Here is a 17470-nt window from a genome sequence, read left to right as displayed (position 1 = left end):
CAATCGCTGCTCAGAAGTGTCTCGTGCCCTTTTCCAACGGCTACTGAGGAGGATGGCTACGTGAGCCTGAGTTTGAGTCAGAGAGGAGAGTGCAGCGCCGCTTGGCTGCCTCTCGGGGGTGTGATGTAAGCGGTGCCCCGGCTGATTTATACACACACAGACAAGTGTTCCCATAAAGGAGGACAATTTTAAAAAAGGACACACAGAGAGAGTCTGGTGCATTCAGAAATACACCCTTTAGCACATAAAGCACAGTATAGCTGCATCGGCCTTGCTTCACCTCGCTTCATTTCAACATGTAGCCATGAGAACGGACTCGGTGACACTGAAAATAAGCATCTAAGTCACTGTTAAACCAGATGGGGAACGCCAAGGCTTAGCAGGGATTAAGTGTGGCTGCCTGCTACCTACCTGCACATTCAGGAGCAGATATATGCTTGTGTCAGGCGGGATCACTGCAAAAAGGGGGCTTTCCCAGAGACGCATAACGCCAAGGCTCTAAAAAGCAGCCGCTGAAAAGTCTGACAATTGATGTAAGATAAATACAAAACCACCATGAGAACAATGCTCCAACTCGACTGTTGGAGGGTCCGTGTTACTTAGCTCAAGGTCACGGTCCCAATCCCTCAGGGTCGTTTTGAGAATCCAATCGGCCTAACCAAACTTCCATTGACAACGACTTACCAACCAATCCCAATGACTATTGATTGAGCTTTTTAATAATTTCCCTGATCAGAGAAACACGATCAATATACTAGATTGCCCCATTCCCCAAAGCCCAGCCACACACTCATTGATGTTGCCTCTCCCTCCATTAGCCGAGTGTCTATAAATGCAGCCGGATTAATACCGCAACAGTTCTGCCATTTATGCTTGTTTGTGAATAAAGCTTAAGGATTTAGGCGTTTTCGCTACATATATAGATATATATTTTTTAACTAAAACAACAAAACAAAAGATACTCAACGTCTAGGGGTCAGTGACAGACAGCTAGGCCTGCATCTAGCCTAAGCCTGAGAGTGATAGAAAACAACATTTATACAGACGGGAAGCAATTTAGAGATTATTTCTCCCACAACAAAGCAAGGGAGGGGGAGCTGGGGATTGTGGAATTATATGTCTGTCAGAAGTGTTCCCGAAAATAGTATTGTCTCAATGGAAATGTACAATTACATAAAACACTGAGGGCAGTTAAGTCATTTTTAGGGTCATGCTATTCTGAGTCTGCACCGTTTAAATGCGACCGTGGAAGAAGATCCAACCATCTGTGAGCTCTGAATGAATTACAAAATGTCTGTTCGCGCTTTTGCCCGCCTGACTGTAATGTAGCTTTCCCTCGCAAAACTCAGTGGTCGTGTAATCTGGGCCGAAAAAACAGGCGGAGGAAACAGGTGGTGGCAGTGGAAGCAGGCGGTGTCAGAGGAAACAGGTGGTGGCAGTGGAAGCAGGCGGTGTCAGAGGAAACAGGTGGTGGCAGTGGAAGCAGGCGGTGTCAGAGGAAACAGGTGGTGGCAGTGGAAGCAGGCGGTGTCAGAGGAAACAGGTGGTGGCAGTGGAAGCAGGCGGTGTCAGAGGAAACAGGTGGTGGCAGTGGAAGCAGGCGGTGGCATTGGAAGGCCCTAAAAACTGCCAAAGACTCCGGTCACTGACTGTTCTCTCTGCTGCCGCAGTACAAAAGTGGTACCAGTGTACCAAGTCTGGAACCAACAGGACCCTGAAAAGCTTCTACCCCCAAGCCATAACATTAGTAAATAGTTAGTTAAATAGTTAACCAAATAGCTACCTGGACTATCTGCATTGACCCTCTTTGCACTAACTCTTGACTAATTACATACACTGCTGCTATGGTTAATTATCTATCCTGTTGCCTAGTTACTTTACCCCCTAGAATATATTTACATATCTACCTCAATTACCTCATACCCCTGCACATAGACTCGGTACCGGTACCCAGTGTATATAGCCAAGTTATCATAATTGATAGTGTATTTATTCCTTGTGTTATTTGTTTCTACATTTTTCTCTGCAGTGTTGGGAATGACCCGTAAATTAGCATTTAAACGTTAGTCTACACCGGTTGTTTACGAAGGGGAAAGGGGGATACCTAGTCAATTGCACAACTGAATACAGTCAACCGAATTGTGTGTTCCGCATTTAACCCAACCCCTCTAAATCAAAGAGATGCCGGGGGGCTACCTTAAAAAATAAAATAAAAATCGATGACCATGTCCCGGGGAGCATTTGTGGTTGGGGGGGTTAACAGCCTTGCTCAAGGGCAGAATGGCAGATTTTTTCCACGGTGCCGGCTCAGGGATTCAAACCAGCGACCTTTTGGTTCCTGACCCAACGCTCTTAACTGCTAGGCTACCTGCCACAACAGCTGTGAAGTATCAAGGTCCATGTATTACAACCCAACAGATGCCAATAGTCAAAGCCAGTGCAACAGAGGCTGCAAGTTGAAACCAAAGCAACTACAACAGAGCTGATTGAACAGTCAGACTAATCCAGCTCATAGGAGTCCTATACCCCTTTCGCCACGGGAATGGTCTCTCCCAGTACTGGATTAGCCTACCGCTGCTCGTGGCTCGTGCCTTTTTATCTCTGGCTGGGAGGAAACCAGGCAGACAGAACAGTGCTTTTTCCTTTGTGAGGGGGGACTTTTGTGATGCCGCACTTTTTGAACATAATGCTGTCTCTTTGTACAGGGGCCTGGTGTCAGAGTCTGAATGGAATTCCTTCCCTGTGGCCTGTGTGAGGAGGCCTTTGTCAGAGAGATGTACTGTCTGGGGACTTTCCAAATTAACACTCAGCACTCTGACTCCATCTAGCCCCCCTGCACTGGTTCTTCATCTTCATATTATTCCTCTACTTAATATTCATATTCAACTTGATCATTCAACACGATCTTCTTCAGCTAACGGTTAGCTAACATATAACTGTCCGAATTAGAGGTTGACCGATTAATTGGATTGGCCGATTAATTAGGGCCGATTTCAAGTTTTCATAATCGGCATTTTTGGACACCGATTATGGCAGAGTACATTGCACCCCGAGGAGACTGTGTGGCAGGCTGACTACCTGTTATGCGAGTGCAGCAAGGAGCCAAGGTAGGGTGCTGGCTGGCATTAAACTTATCTTGTAAAAAAACAAACATAATCACTAGTTAAACTAGTAATATCAACCATGTGTAGTTATCTAGCTTGTCCTGCGTTGATGAATTTACAGGCACTGCATCGATTATATGCAATGCCTGTAAATTCATCATTGAATCACAGCCGACTTCGCCAAACGGGTGATTTAACAAGCGCATTCGCGAAAACAGCATTGTCGTTGCACCAATGTGTACCTAACCATAAACATCAATGCCTTTCTTTTAACTAGGAAAATTGTGCCACTTCTCTTGCGTTCAGTGCAAGCAGAGTCAGGGTATATGCAGCAGTTTGGGCCGCCTGGCTCGTTGCGAACTGTGTGAAGACCAGTTCTTACTAACAAAGACCGTAATTAATTTGCCAGAATTGAACATAATTATGACATAACATTGAAGGTTGTGCAATGTAACAACAATATTTAGACTTAGGGTTGCCACCTGTTAGATAAAATACAGAACGGTTCCGTATTTCACTGAAAGAATAAACGTTTTGTTTTCGAAATGATAGTTTCCGGATTTGACCATATAATGACCAAAGCTCGTATTTCTGTGTGGTACTATATTATAATTAAGTCTATGATTTTATATTTGATAGAGCAGTCTGACTGAGCGGTGGTAGGCAGCAGCAGGCTCGTAAGCATTCATTCAAACAGCACTATCTTTGCAGTGCCTCAAGTATTGCGCTGTTTATGACTTTACGCCTATTATCAACTCCTGAGATTAGGCTGGCAATACTAAAGTACCTATTAGAACATCCAATAGTTAAAGGTATATGGAATACAAATGGTATAGAGACAAATAGTCCTACAATAACTACAACCTAAAACTTATTTCCTGTGAATATTGAAAACTCGTGTTAAAAGGAACCACCAGCTTTCATATGTTCTGAGCAAGAAACTTCAACGTTAGTTTTTTTTATACATAGAACATATATTTCACTCTCTTCTCCAACACTGTTTGCGCATTATTTAAACAAAATTGAACATGTTTCATTATTTATTTGAGACTAAATTGATTTTATTGATGTATTAACTTAAAATAAGTGTTCATTCAGTATTGTTGTAATTGTGATTATTACAAATATATATTAAAATAATAATAAAAACCGTCCGATTAAATCGGTATCGGCTGTTTTTGGTCCTCCAATTATCGGTGTCCACATTTTTTAATTTAAAAAAAAAAAAAAATCAGTCGGTCGACCTCTTGTACGAATATTCTACTGGGTACACTTTACTGAACCTGTGGAAACCAGTTCTGACAACTTCAGAAGCTTATATATTTCTAGCTGGGTCGTTCTGAATGTTTCACCTCACAGAACTCACCCTCCAGAGCCATAGTACAAAGTGACGACAGGAAGGGAGAGGGTCTGAAGGTGGAACCCCAGATGCTGACAAAGCACACAGGCACCTGACAGCTTTGCGAGAAAGTTTGTCTGGCTGCAGCACAGAGATATCCAAGGCCAGATCCAGCTGTAATGGGCTCTAAAGAAAAAGACTAATTTGGAGTAGCTAGCCTACGTTTTTCACTTCAAAAACATACGTGTGGTAGAAATATTACAAAAAAAACACGAGTCCATTCAGGGTCTGGATTCGAAAAGAGAGATTATATAGCCGTGGTGCGAACAGCCCATTTCCCTGGGAATAATCACACCACCACAGATGAAGGTAACGGAAGGTGCAGTAGGACTCCAGTATTGTGCTGTGATTACATTGTAAGAAAAGGGAGAGTGAATTAACACTTTTACAGAACACAATGACTATCAACCCACAAAGGAAGTGCGGTCAGTCAGCAGAAACGTCTTTGTTTGGTTTGGTTCACGCTATTGTTTGCCTACAGCAGAACACGGAGGTAACGAGAGAGTGGGGTGACTTCAGGTGAACACAGCGTGTGCGTGAACGACTGTGTGAGAATTTTTTCCCAAGGCCATTAAAAACCACAGCGATAATCAGTCGAAGACTTGAGTGCACTGACTGGGCACCATGCCAAACACACACTCACATCCCATTCCCTACAGAGTGTCCAAGGCAGGCTGAGAAGCACGATAGTCAACATGAGCTCTAGACATTCATATCGGTATGATATATAAATATATCTGCATTGGTGAGCAAATGAGACTTGTCCTATTGCGTATGGCGGACAAAAGATAGTGTGTGTTGGTCGTAAACTCGTGCTTGCCAGTTCCTAATGACACAAAGGGCACAAAAGACTAGGCCTCGAGTGGTCTTTTCTAGCGGTTTGTCCGATGTACATCAAGCTCCTGTAGACCGGCTTGGAGCGAGGCAGTAAGGCCCAGGCACAGAGGGATCTTTCCAGCTCAGTTTGCTGCTGTGAGCACTACACCAACAAATCTAGTCCCAATCACCGACCATTCCTCTTCTTCCTCCAGCCATCCTCCGTGTTAATGAACACCGCATCACATGCACGGCTCTCCTTGAAGCCCCACTGGAGCGTGTCTTTCTCAACTGGGCTCGAGGTTGTTGACACAGGCCTCGATCTCTGGTTTCTGGGGGTGGCCCCGGCCAGAGACCTTTGTGAATATTCAAACTCATTCGCAATCTTTAGCCAACAGTTAATGGCTAATGTGGGACCAAGCACAAAGGATTTTTTTCCCACTAAATCAGGACAAGGCGCTGTCGTGGCAATTTTCTCTAGCGAAGGTAACATCGCAGAAAACGTAAAAATCTAGTCTAACGGTAGTCTCACACCGAACTGCGCATGTGCAGGCACTCGAATCAAAAGGCACTCCGATATAAAACGGTGCCAACAAGACAAAAGGAGCTGATAGTGGACTATAGGAAAAGGAGGGCTGAGTACACCCCTGTCCACATTGATGGGGCTGTGGTGGAGCAGGTCAAAAACTTTCTTGGTGTCTACATCACTAAGGCATTATCATGGAGAGGGAACGACAACACCTCTTCCCCCTCAGGAGGCTGAAAAGATTTGAGCCCTCAGATTCCGCTGCACCACTGAGAGCATCTTGACTGGCTGCATCACCGCTTGGTATGGCAACTGCTTGGCATCTGACTGCAAGGCTCTACAGAGGCTAGTGGGTACGGCCCAGTACATCACTTGGGCCGAGCACCCTGCCATCCAAAACCTCTATACCAGGCGGTGTCAGAGGAAGGCCCCAAAAAAAAATACTCCTGCCACCCAAGTCATTGACTGTTCCCTCTGGTACCGCACGACAAGCGGTACCAATGCAAGTCTGGAACCAAAAGGATCCTGGACAGCTTTTACACCAAAGCCATAAGACTGATAAATAGTTAAACAATATCTACTAAAGATGATTTTTGCACTAGCCTTTCATGCAAGTGTAATAAAGCATCTGCCAAGATATCTGCATTTTTATGACACAGGAGTGTTTGCCCTGTCGGCTACTGCCCTTTCAAGGTCAATGTGATAATCCTCATTCTAGCTGGTCAGCCTGAATCACTAGCTACATCATTGGAGCAGAATGGGCTCTGAAGGAGCAGGCACTCAGGCTGTTAATCTGATGGAGACGCTTGTGTCAGAGAGCCTGACTCAGATGAGGGATCCCCGGGGCGGCTGCCAATGACAAGCACTATCGGGGTCGAGTCACGGCACGGCAGCCGTGCCCAAAACACGTCTTCTTGACAGCAGAGGAGATATGAGCACGAAGAGCAGGGAAAACACACTTCCCTGTGTATTCATTTGAATAGCTAGGTAGAGACAGCATTATTTTTCATTCTACGCTTTGGAACAGCAAGAAGTAGTAGGCTATATGTAATCATCCACAGGGCTACAGAGAGAATCCTCTCCACTCCAACTCTTCTAGAGTAAGGCCCATGTCCCTTTGGACACCTGGATGTTCCAGCTTCAGAGCATCAAAGGGCTTGACCGACCAACTGCCTGGAAAAGACCTAGACAGATATTCATCTTTTAGTCCCAAATACATTTAGGACTATAAACCAGGACGTTTTGCAAGGAGTTTCTTTACGATCTCAAACAGAACCATTTTTTTTATACAGAGCTGTCTGCCAGCAATTTAGCCTACAGGTCATGCCCAGTCCACAGTAAGCTAGTGACCCCTACTTAATAAAAATACCTAATGCTGGGGGACCTTTTCCTTGGGTCAGAGAGTAGGGCAGAGAATGACCAGGGAGGTTGTCCATGTAACCCGTGGCAGTCTTTCAGCACCTACCCATGGCAGTCGTCGCATCTGTAACTTGGCAAACACTTGTGCTTGGCGCGAGGATGGGTACATTCATTAGCAGCCGTCTTAACCACACATGGCGCCGAAACTTGAAACCTACCGCTGCTAATCCGTTCTTCCTGGCAGGGGCAGCGTATATTTCCCTGCTCCGTCCAGAAACATCATGATAGGATGGCAGAGTCTGTCGGGGGGTTAAGCAGATCACTCAGCCGGTCCGAAGGCTAACATCTGCCCACCCAGAGTGGGCAGATTAATCCCCCCATGGTTAATACCCCGTGTGGTGACATGGTAAGGCATGGATTAAAACCAGCCATTCATGCCACATACCATCAAATCTACTCTACTGCTGCTCTCCATCTCACTGCCCTTTCTGCACTGGGGTGATTCAACAGATGCAGCCTATATACACACACAATGCACAGCACATACAAACATGCAGCCTATAAATAGGCCTAAGACTTTGCATGCAGGTTCCTGTTTCAATGCATGGCTGCTTTGATGATTGTGAAGTGAGATGATGTAAAATGTCATAGGCCGGTATAAAATCTGTTTTCCCCTTCAGAAAGTGCTAGTGATGTTCAAAATGCAGTCTAAGTAGCTCACATGTATAAAACAGAATACTGAATCTGTGCCGTGGCAGACAGCACTAAATCTTCTCATTAAGTTATTGCTGGTGGTCCCTTTATGGACAAGTCACCATAACGAGCCAGATGCCATGCAGCAGCCTCCTCTCCTTGCTGCTCATAGGGTTCCTGGTCCTGCTGCTCTTACCGGACACGGAGGGCTGATGGACCATCTGTCGTAAGCCAGTCCTCTTCCACTTCCTCGCTCTCTGCGTGACCACTACTTTCCAGTCCTGTATTCAATGTTAATAGTCACTGGCTTGTTGGCAGAACAGTGTGAGTTGCTCAGTGGTCTAAGGCACTAGAGATCCTGGTTTCGAGTACAGGCTCTGTAGCAGCCGGCCACGACTGGGAGACCCAATGGAGCGGCGCACAATCGGCCCAGCGTCATCCGGGTTAGGGCCAGCAGTGATGTTCTTTTCCCATCGCGCACTAGCGACTCCTGTGGCGGCCGGGCGCAGAGCACGTCGACACGGTCGCCAGGTGTACGGCGTTTCCTCCAACACATTGGTGCGGCTGGCTTCCAGGTTAAGCGGGCATTGTCTCGAGAAGCAGTGCGACTGGGTTGTGTTTCGGAGGACGCACGGCTGTCGACCTTCGTACGGGAGATACAGCAATGGGACAATTGGATACCATGAAATTGGGGAGAAGACAAATGTTTAAAAAAAATAAGTGTGAGGGTGTCAGATCTGTTGCCTATTTGGGGACAAGGAATTAAATCACTGCTGCAAACCAATATGTTTTAGGGAGGGTCAGCACAAACTTAGAGCTATAAAAAGTTGCCAATGGCTGTAATGTTGTACATCCAATTATAACCCCATTTAATTTCCTGAATATGACAGAACAGTTTAATTGCCGTCTGCAAATGAACTGCCTTCCACAACATTGATTTTGAACACCTTTGATTAATAGCTTTATGACAGTGATCACAGGCCATAAATCCTAAACAACATTTATCATGATACTTCTTAGGCCTAGTCGACACCAGTTTTTTTTCAAGGAATTACTTAGAAGTGTTACTTTCCTTGAGCCCATTATTCTCTTCTGTTCAGAACTTTCCATGACACTGGCGGGATAAGAGTGATTGACCAGTGACCTGAGAGACTTGCCAACCCCCTCCTGGGGAAGAGGTGTTGAGAAAGGGAACACACATAGGCCTACTACACCTTCTGGTGATATATAGCCACAGGAGAGCCTAGCAGAGTAAGCTTGGATGACGGAAACTCCCCTAAGTAGTCTGTGATCTATTGCCAGACTGAATGAGACAAGAAATAGATGAAAGATGCGACAGACCAGTCAGATGAGTCTGCTACGGTTGTGGGGAGGTTAAACTGGAGCGGTGGCGAAAAATGGTCATTGATAAAGTAATGTAGCCTAGCTTGCGTTGAAAGCTGCATCTTTCCAGATCAGACACGCCACTGCTGTGCTCTACAGCTGAGAACCCCCATGCAAAATCAGATCATCCCACAACAGCATTTAAATCACGTCTAACAACGGTCTTTGTTGAATGTATTTGACCATCACCACGATTTGACGAATGCTATTTTAGTTGTGTTGTCATGGTTGTACCTGTATCGGTCAAATGTCCATTAGCTACATGTGGCAACAAAACCAACATTTTGATGAACATGTGTGGGTGGACATCACATTATTACGTCGTCAGGACAAAATTGTGACATGGGCGTGAGTGAGTCTTGAAACGCGTTAACAAAACCATCACCAGGTAGAAAGCTGATTGCATTAAACTTCAATCAGGACCAGCTACTTTGTTCACAGTGTCCTTGCTAGTTTACCTACATGGACACGTTGTTGTCCCAACACTGGCATCGCACAGCGCCACGTTAACTTACCCACTAGCTATCATTTGAGACAGTATGCTAGGATCTATGGCAGCGAACATGGAACACAATATCACTAAAAAATATGTAGTTAACGTTGTCGTTACTTGCTGAATATCTTTATAAAAACGACTTCTGACTAGACTAGTCAGGTTGCAGCAAAACTGCCTTTTATTGTTAGCTTGAGCTACAGCCATCGTCACACAATGCCGGATTTCTAGCTTGCTGGCTAGCTAACGTTAGTTAGCATTGCAAACCAAAAAACTTGCATCTGCTCAAAGCAGAATACCATAATAAATGCCATGTCGCATTTACGTTCATCCTCACCTTTTTCAATCTTGGGGCCTCTGCCACCGTACCGTCGCGATTTACGAAAGCTTCTCCACCGTTTTGTTGGGGATCTGACCGTTTCATCGCGGACGCCTGCGGCATCTTAGTGTTCGGGGTGAGAAAACCAGGGCTCGGGTCCCCGGTTTTCACGATAGGCTCCATCGTTGGGGTAGTAGCCGAAGTAGCGACAGCTTTTGGTTCGCTTTCAACTATCCCTTTGTCGTCTGCCTTTGTTGTCAGAGGCGATTCGGGTGTTAATGCTTTGCTGGGGACGTCTTTTAATTCGACCTCGGCCATTTCCGCTGCCAAAACCTGGACTGACATCTCTGCTAGTTCGCAAAGTCCTTTTCCCAACACATAACTAGGCGACGGATTGTGAGTGGCAGAGTAGTGATTAAAAGCAAGGCATTGTGGTCTTCGTAGTTTAAATCTCAAACATTTAGCGGACATATAATGATCAATGCCATAGAAGCACTATTTCTGATACTATCAAAATAAAAGTAAATAGACTAAAATAACTTAAACCCCCAAGACTTCCCAAATAATTTGACAGATAACAGTACAGAATTACATCTCCCAAGAAGTTTTACCTTTTCAAATGCATTATGATAGATTAAGTTTGTATTTAACGAGGACTATACAGTGCAGTACTACAAAACTTTATATATAGCCAGTTACTCATGTGAGGGATGACATTTCATATTTGATTCAAGTCTTGTATCCAAACTACATTGAATTTATCTGGGTGGGAAAAAAACTATAATTTATAAAGAAATGTAAAGGAATTTGAAAATGTCTCACATGTAGTCCTTTAAGCAAGAATACAAAGTAAACGGCACCAGTGACAAAAACACTGATTCTTATTTAACCTTCATTGAACCAATGATACTGTATTCTGATATAAATGAAATACAAATGTATGTAAATCGAAGCCTTTCAGTTCTGCATCACATGTCACAATGCCACATTTCATTTGGACATGGTTGCTTACATTCTTTAATTTGATAACCCCCTCTTTCAATGCACATCTGTATATAGCCATATTGCTATTTTATTGTGTTACTTGTTTGTAAAAAAAAAAAAACTTTAGCTTATTTAGTAAATATTTTCTTAGAACTGCATTGTTGGTTAAGGGCTTGTAAAGTAAGCATTTCACGGCAATGTCTACTACGCCTGTTGTATTCGGCGCACGTGACAAAACATTTGATTTGATATTTCATTATAGGTCAATCTAGAGAAAATGGGTTCAGGGAGCAAATAAATACTGCCACCATGGGGTGGGTTCTGGTAACGTAATGTAGAGCTCTCGCGCCAAAGTCTATATATTGATAACAATGAAGTGATTTACAGAGTACGGACGAAAGACGAACTCTAATAAAATTATATGGAAACGTCAATATGCTTTCAACCATAAACGGATGAATTCAATCAATGATGTTTATTTCCATGCCTCAATTGAAAACCATATCACTACAAAAATATATATATATATTGAATGGGGGGGTTTGGAGTGCATTGGAGTCACCCCATGAGCCCACAAGTCCACGCAGCCCTTTTACCAGCTTTGAATTAGCTTCTATTTTTTTAAAAATCAAAATGAATGACATTCATACAACCTATCATAAAAGGCACCTCTTTGACCAGTATACATCAGAACTTGCCAAGCAAAGACTGGTAATAAAAATAACAGCAATTTACTTGGAACCTTCCATAATCATGAAATTCTAAAAGGCATTCCATGTGCAATGGCTTTGTACTTATCAAGCATTTGAACTGTGGAACAAACATCTAATTAGAAGACATAATATGCATGCCAATGCAAGTAACTGCAGCCCTAGTAAACAAAGCCATGCATTCTTATGCAGGTAACTTTCTACCGCTCCAAATCCTGTCACTCAACAAAAAGGAAGAACTCAAGCATTTTAGCTGCAATATTCAAGCTCTCACAAACAATTCATACAGAAACAATAACATACATTCAAGCCAGGCGGGTTCAACACAATGCAAGCCACCAGACAAACCTGTGGTATATTATTTACAAGGACGCCATCCTGACACATTCACAGAAATATTTCGAAAATTGAGTCAGTTGTGGATGCCTCGAGTTAAAATACAGTACGGTTGTTTTTGATGCACCATAAAATCAAACTAAACGTCATGGTCATAATAATTTGATTTAAAAATGTCACAAATGACAATAGCTACTTTCAAATGAAATAAAACTGAGAAAATGTGGTCTGCTGTTTCTAAGGAAAATGACTGAACAAATGTACAACAAAATGTTACTCTCATAAGTGCTTCCTTATGAACCTGGATCTGAGGACAGGAGCGTCTGCTAAATGACTTAAATGTAAATGTTATGGTGACTAACATCTACAGAATATTCTTGTTCAGAAGCTACAATTTATTATTTCATAAACAAACCTTTGACAAAATGTGGAGGAAGTATCTGACCTCTAAAATCCTCTGTGACACTACTGTGAAATGCTCAAGAAAAGAGAGATTGCATCAGTCCCCAAATATCCACAGGATGTTCACGCCTGATAGGCCCAGATTTACTCTCCTGTAAAAAGACAGAGTACAACAACTTATGTGCAATTAAAACACTAATGTTTTACATAGAGATTGATTGCCAATGTGGTCATGACAGCACAAGCAGCACATTATCACATAGAGCTTATTACAGTGCCTATCATGAGTCAGTGATGGCACATTGGACTGGGAAGTTTAAATACAGTGGAATAGTTGGGAGTACTCACCCCAGCATCCCAGACTCCTTGGTTTTGATGACGAAGAGGAACATGAGAACAGTGTGGAACAGGTTGTTCCTTCCCTGGGAGCACAATCAGAGGGGACTCAAAATGAATGGAGCACATGTGGTTTTTGACAGAAACATCATACTCACTAAAGGCATGACCAAAAAGGCCATAGGGTCAAAAGAGGCAGAGATGGGCTCTTACCTTGGGAAGGCTGTAGACATGGGCCTGGTAGATAAGTTGGTAGTGCGGGGGATTGGTGCTACTTTGGTGAATGCAGAAGAGGTTTTCATTCGTCACGTCTATTTAAGAAACAAGAGGGGGGGTATGGGTGAAGAATATAAGAAACATGTCCATTCTGTGTTTGTTGTGTTGCTCGGCCTTACCAGGTTTGTCTGGCGTCTGGGTGAAGTGCTGTGAGGTGAAGGTCTTTCCGTCGGGGTACTTGGGGTGAGGCGGGAGTCGGGAGTCTAGGTATGTGCATAGCACATGCGTGAGGATCTAATGGACAGAAAACACATCTTGTGTTTGAGATTCAACCATGTTGACAGGAGGAGGTCAGACTATACTTTTTTTGGTCGAGATTAGAGGTGACAGATGAGACTCACAGCACAGTCTGAAGGGAGGTCTGTGTCCCACTTCCTGGCTTTGAGATCCCCGCCCCTGTTCCAGCGGAAAGAACTCATGCAGCCACTATGGGCCAGCTCTGACGAGGCGAAACAAACACATTGTCAATAATGATATGTCAATCTCTGCTTTCATCAAGTCTTATGACCTTGGCCCATCAGTTGTGGACACCTATAGTATATGACAGGATTATAGCACAGTGAATAAGCAAGGATACAAAACATAACCTCTCATAGGCCTACCTTTGATCCTCTCCACTAGATACTCTTGATTAGGGGTGATGTCCAGGTACTGCACAATAGCAGTCATGGTAGGGATGACAGAGGCCTTCAAAACAGCAGCCTGTTTTAGGCTGGCAATACTGGCTTCTGTTGAATAGGGCGACAGACATGGTAAGTATAACTGGGTTGGCGTAAACTACATTTTCCATTTTGGCTCATTGCAAAATAAATACCTCCAATCTGGAGCTCAGAGCAACCCATTCTCCTTAGCTGGCCATTCACCGAGTCCATCTCCTTCACCAGTGGCACTAGAATGGTGTCATTTATCCACTGAAAGAAAGAGAAACTACACACTTATCAACCACCTTCTCAGACAAAATGACAGATTTGACCAGAGCTTCAGTGTTGTATCTCCTTACATTTCTGAGCTTGGCTGTCCAGCTGTCTATGCTGTCCACCACGAGACGACTGGTTGTGATTCTGGCCCAAACCTGCAGATCAAAAATAACAGTTACAGGAGAATGTGCATTCCTGCTAGGAAAACAAATTTCCCTCTGGTATAATAAAGAATAGTTATTTTATTGATTGACTGATGAATCAATTGATTGATCCCTCTGACCTCCTCGGCAGCATGTTTGGAGCCCAGGTCAGTCTCGTCCTTGCTGGCTGAGGGGGCCTGGGAGCGGCAGGCAGGCTGGTACTGGAACTTCCTCAGGCTCTGGGCGTAATCCCCCACCGAGCGGCTATAGTTCCAGAACGTGGGGCTGTGGGAGGGCGACACAGACTCTGGGCTCCCTGAGAAACAGTCAAAGGATGCATACAGGATATTACAAAAATGCTCTTCACAGCTGAGTTGTAGTTCATTATTATCCTTTATTTAACCAAGAAAGTCACAGTGGGATTGCCATGTCTTTATCAAGCGAGCCATGGTTTCTTTAAAAAAAATCCAGACCAGTTTCCCTAGTAGTAACTAAGCTCCACTGTCACACTCATACCTAACTGACTGCGGTGGCTCTTCTCCTCCTCGGTGCGGAGGAACCTGTCCAGGGTCTTCAGGGACTCCATGTAGTCCTCCTTGCCCCCGGGGGAGTTGAACACGGAGGGAGAGGTGCGGTAGCGTGCCCTCAGGCTGGTGCCATCCACTGGGCCAATGCTGCTGGGGTAGGATGAGGGGGGGCTGTAGTTCAACTGCAATCAACAGAAAGCTGTTACAAATGGGAAAGCATGATCTCCCTGACTTCATGCCAGTAGATTTCAAACATGACAAGGAAAACAAAAAAGTGGTAGCCACAACACTGGAAACTTAAATGGTAGCTAGCTGCCTATGGTTACAGTAACACCTCTAGTGTACCATTTTCATTGACAAACACCCAACACAAATGCATCAGATTGATAGCTAGATAGAGAGCATTGTGGGTCTGACAGACCTTTCCAAAGACCAGGGAGGGTGAAAAGTGTCCCCCGCTGCCCGGGCTGCTCAAAAGGGGGCTGTATCCAGGAACACAGCTGGGGGAGAACTTGGGGCTGGTGCTGGCAGGTCTGGAGGGACTGAAGCTGAGCACACTCTGACCTCGGAGGGGCGACGACTGAGCCGGAGCTTGAGACTCCTGCTTCTCTTGCTTGAGAACGGGTGACGCCTGGATACCTGAATAGAGATGTTTAAAAAGACAAACGTACAAGAGGGATAGACTACATTTGGGTTTCACAGATAAAACAAACATGTACAACACCATCATCTTAACCACTTTGCAGCCAATGACTCACCTGAGTTTCTGAGGCCAAGAAGGCGGTGCTGTTCAGGGGTAACAGCGATGGTAGACGGGGCCATGGTGTACTTGAAGTACTTCCAGAAGTCAAACAGGGCGTTGAGGCTGAAGACCGAGGCGAAGGCCAGCTCTGTGGGAAAGGAAAAGGAGAGATAATCTAAATTTGACAGGTTATGGCTCATCTCAGTGGTTAGAGCGTTGGACTAGTAACCGGAAGGTTGCGAGTTCAAATCCTCGAGCTGACAAGGTACAAATCTGTTGTTCTGCCCCTGAACAGGCAGTTAACCCACTGTTCCTAGGCCGTCATTGAAAATAAGAATTCATTCTTAACTGACTTGCCTGGTTAAATAAAGGTAAAAAAAAAAAAAAAACTAAATCTGTAAAAAGTGTGCATCCGTGCCACACCTGGCCACTCCCTCCCAAAATCATGTTTAATTTCTCTCCATTAACGACACAGCAACAAGAGCACTCACCTATGTACCAGATAGGCCAGTAAGAGATGTTGAAGTACAGGCTCAGCAGTTTCCCTGACCTGAGAAGACAATGTACATATTACTGAGAAAGGCATTAGCACCACTTGCTTCTAGTTAGGCATTAGCAACAGATTACTAATCATGCGAGTCAGTCGTTGACAAGAAAACACAACCTACATCTCAGTGTAGATCATGCCAGCTAGCGACACATTGAGGACTGCCCAGGCGAGGACCACCTGGCGCGCTTGCTCCTCCCTCCTCATCCTCATCGTCCTGTCAATGAGAGTAGACATGCCCTCCTGTTTCGTCGGAGTCATGTAGGCTGATTAATTCAGACAGAATGGTTATCAATCTCTGACAATCAGAAGACTCCAACCCTGCCTTTAAACTGTTTTACACTGAGCGGCACTGGGGTTGGAACGCAATAATGGTTAGTTTCATTAACACACCATGGCGCCGGTGCAATATCTGAAAAAGTACCTCAATGCAGGAATGGGATATGCCACAGTACACCAAATTTGACCTTTGTCCACACTGCTCCATCGAGAAGATTGAAATACTGCTTGCTTTCCCGGAAAACTTCCATTTTCATCCTCATGCTAGCAAGCAGTAGCCACTGCAGCCATTATGGAAAGGCACATCATGTTGAACAACAAAAAGAGCTGATTGCCTGACACTACAACTCCAAAATGGCTGCAATCAATCGCTACCGCTGGCTGGCATGAGGCAGAAAAGGGCAGTTTTCCAGGAAAACTAAAAGTATTTCAATCTTCACAATGTATCAGTGTGGATAATGGTCCAATTTCGAGTAGAGGGTCACTGGCATATCTCCATCCCTGCATCGAGGTACGTTATCCGACCTATATCCCATGCAGCTTCACTGTGTCTTAATGTAACCATGATTGCTTTCCCGACCCCAGTGCAGCTCAGTGTAAACAAGTGTAATGTATAGACTTATTTTTCTACTGTATTATTGACTGTATGTTTGTTTTACTCCATGTGTAACTCTGCGTTGTTGTATGTGTCGAACTGCTTTGCTTTTATCTTGGCCAGGTCGCAATTGTAAATGAGAACTTGTTCACAACTTGCCTACCTGGTTAAATAAAGGTGAAATAAATAAATGTATGTTCTGGCTGGCTGGCTAGCATAGCATGCTAACGTCAACAGTTGGTTAGCTAATATAAACACTGAATCGCTGGCAAAGTATTTTTGTTTTACCAACTCGTTTAACTTGTTTTTACTTAGTCAGTTGTACCACCAATACGATACATTTAGCTGAATTTACTATATTAAATTAAACGTAAGTATATTTCATACATACCCCGTTAGTTCCAACGGCGCTGCAAACTTTGCATTTCAACCGGAAATGTAATGTCCAAGAGCTGTCTAAATACTTCCGTTTCGTACACCCGCCCCTTTTCAAAACGTGCTGCTGTGTTGTGAATTGGCTAATACCTTATTACAGATGAGATGTGGAATGTAATATTTTGTTACATTATCACAATCAATAAGGA

At 44.2% G+C, this 17470-nt stretch overlaps 2 protein-coding genes across 4 annotated transcripts in view; both read right to left on the bottom strand.

Moving 5' to 3' along the window:
* The window catches only part of LOC124013744 (putative adenosylhomocysteinase 3), a 40224-nt gene extending 29738 nt beyond the window's left edge, over positions 1-10486 (bottom strand). For both annotated transcript variants that reach the window (XM_046328231.1, XM_046328232.1), the window contains exon 1: positions 10111-10486. In XM_046328231.1, the coding sequence (XP_046184187.1) occupies positions 10111-10437 (327 nt within the window). In that variant the 5' untranslated portion in view covers positions 10438-10486. The remainder of the gene's footprint in view (positions 1-10110) is intronic.
* Positions 10487-11091: 605 nt separating this feature from the next.
* On the bottom strand, positions 11092-17360 carry LOC124014047 (transmembrane protein 209-like). Of its 2 annotated transcripts, none has more exons than XM_046328720.1 (15): positions 17278-17360; positions 16134-16278; positions 15957-16015; positions 15482-15613; positions 15145-15362; positions 14713-14905; positions 14337-14512; positions 14137-14208; positions 13951-14047; positions 13739-13864; positions 13478-13575; positions 13256-13370; positions 13074-13171; positions 12873-12946; positions 11092-12676 (listed from the first exon to the last, which is right to left on the bottom strand). In XM_046328720.1, exons 2-15 carry the CDS (start codon positions 16271-16273, stop codon positions 12622-12624), a joined length of 1653 nt encoding a protein of 550 aa, XP_046184676.1. In that variant the 5' UTR covers positions 16274-16278; positions 17278-17360; the 3' UTR covers positions 11092-12621. The 2 variants fall into 2 exon arrangements, with proteins under 2 accessions (XP_046184676.1, XP_046184677.1); XM_046328721.1 differs by having other exon boundaries at positions 16134-16255; positions 17278-17332.
* Positions 17361-17470: the final 110 nt, after the last annotated feature.

This window comes from Oncorhynchus gorbuscha, linkage group LG25 (genome assembly GCF_021184085.1).
Source record: "Oncorhynchus gorbuscha isolate QuinsamMale2020 ecotype Even-year linkage group LG25, OgorEven_v1.0, whole genome shotgun sequence".
Lineage (NCBI taxonomy): Eukaryota > Metazoa > Chordata > Actinopteri > Salmoniformes > Salmonidae > Oncorhynchus > Oncorhynchus gorbuscha.
The sequence above is the reverse complement of the archived record's forward strand: the minus strand, read 5'-3'. Positions and strand labels throughout refer to the sequence as shown.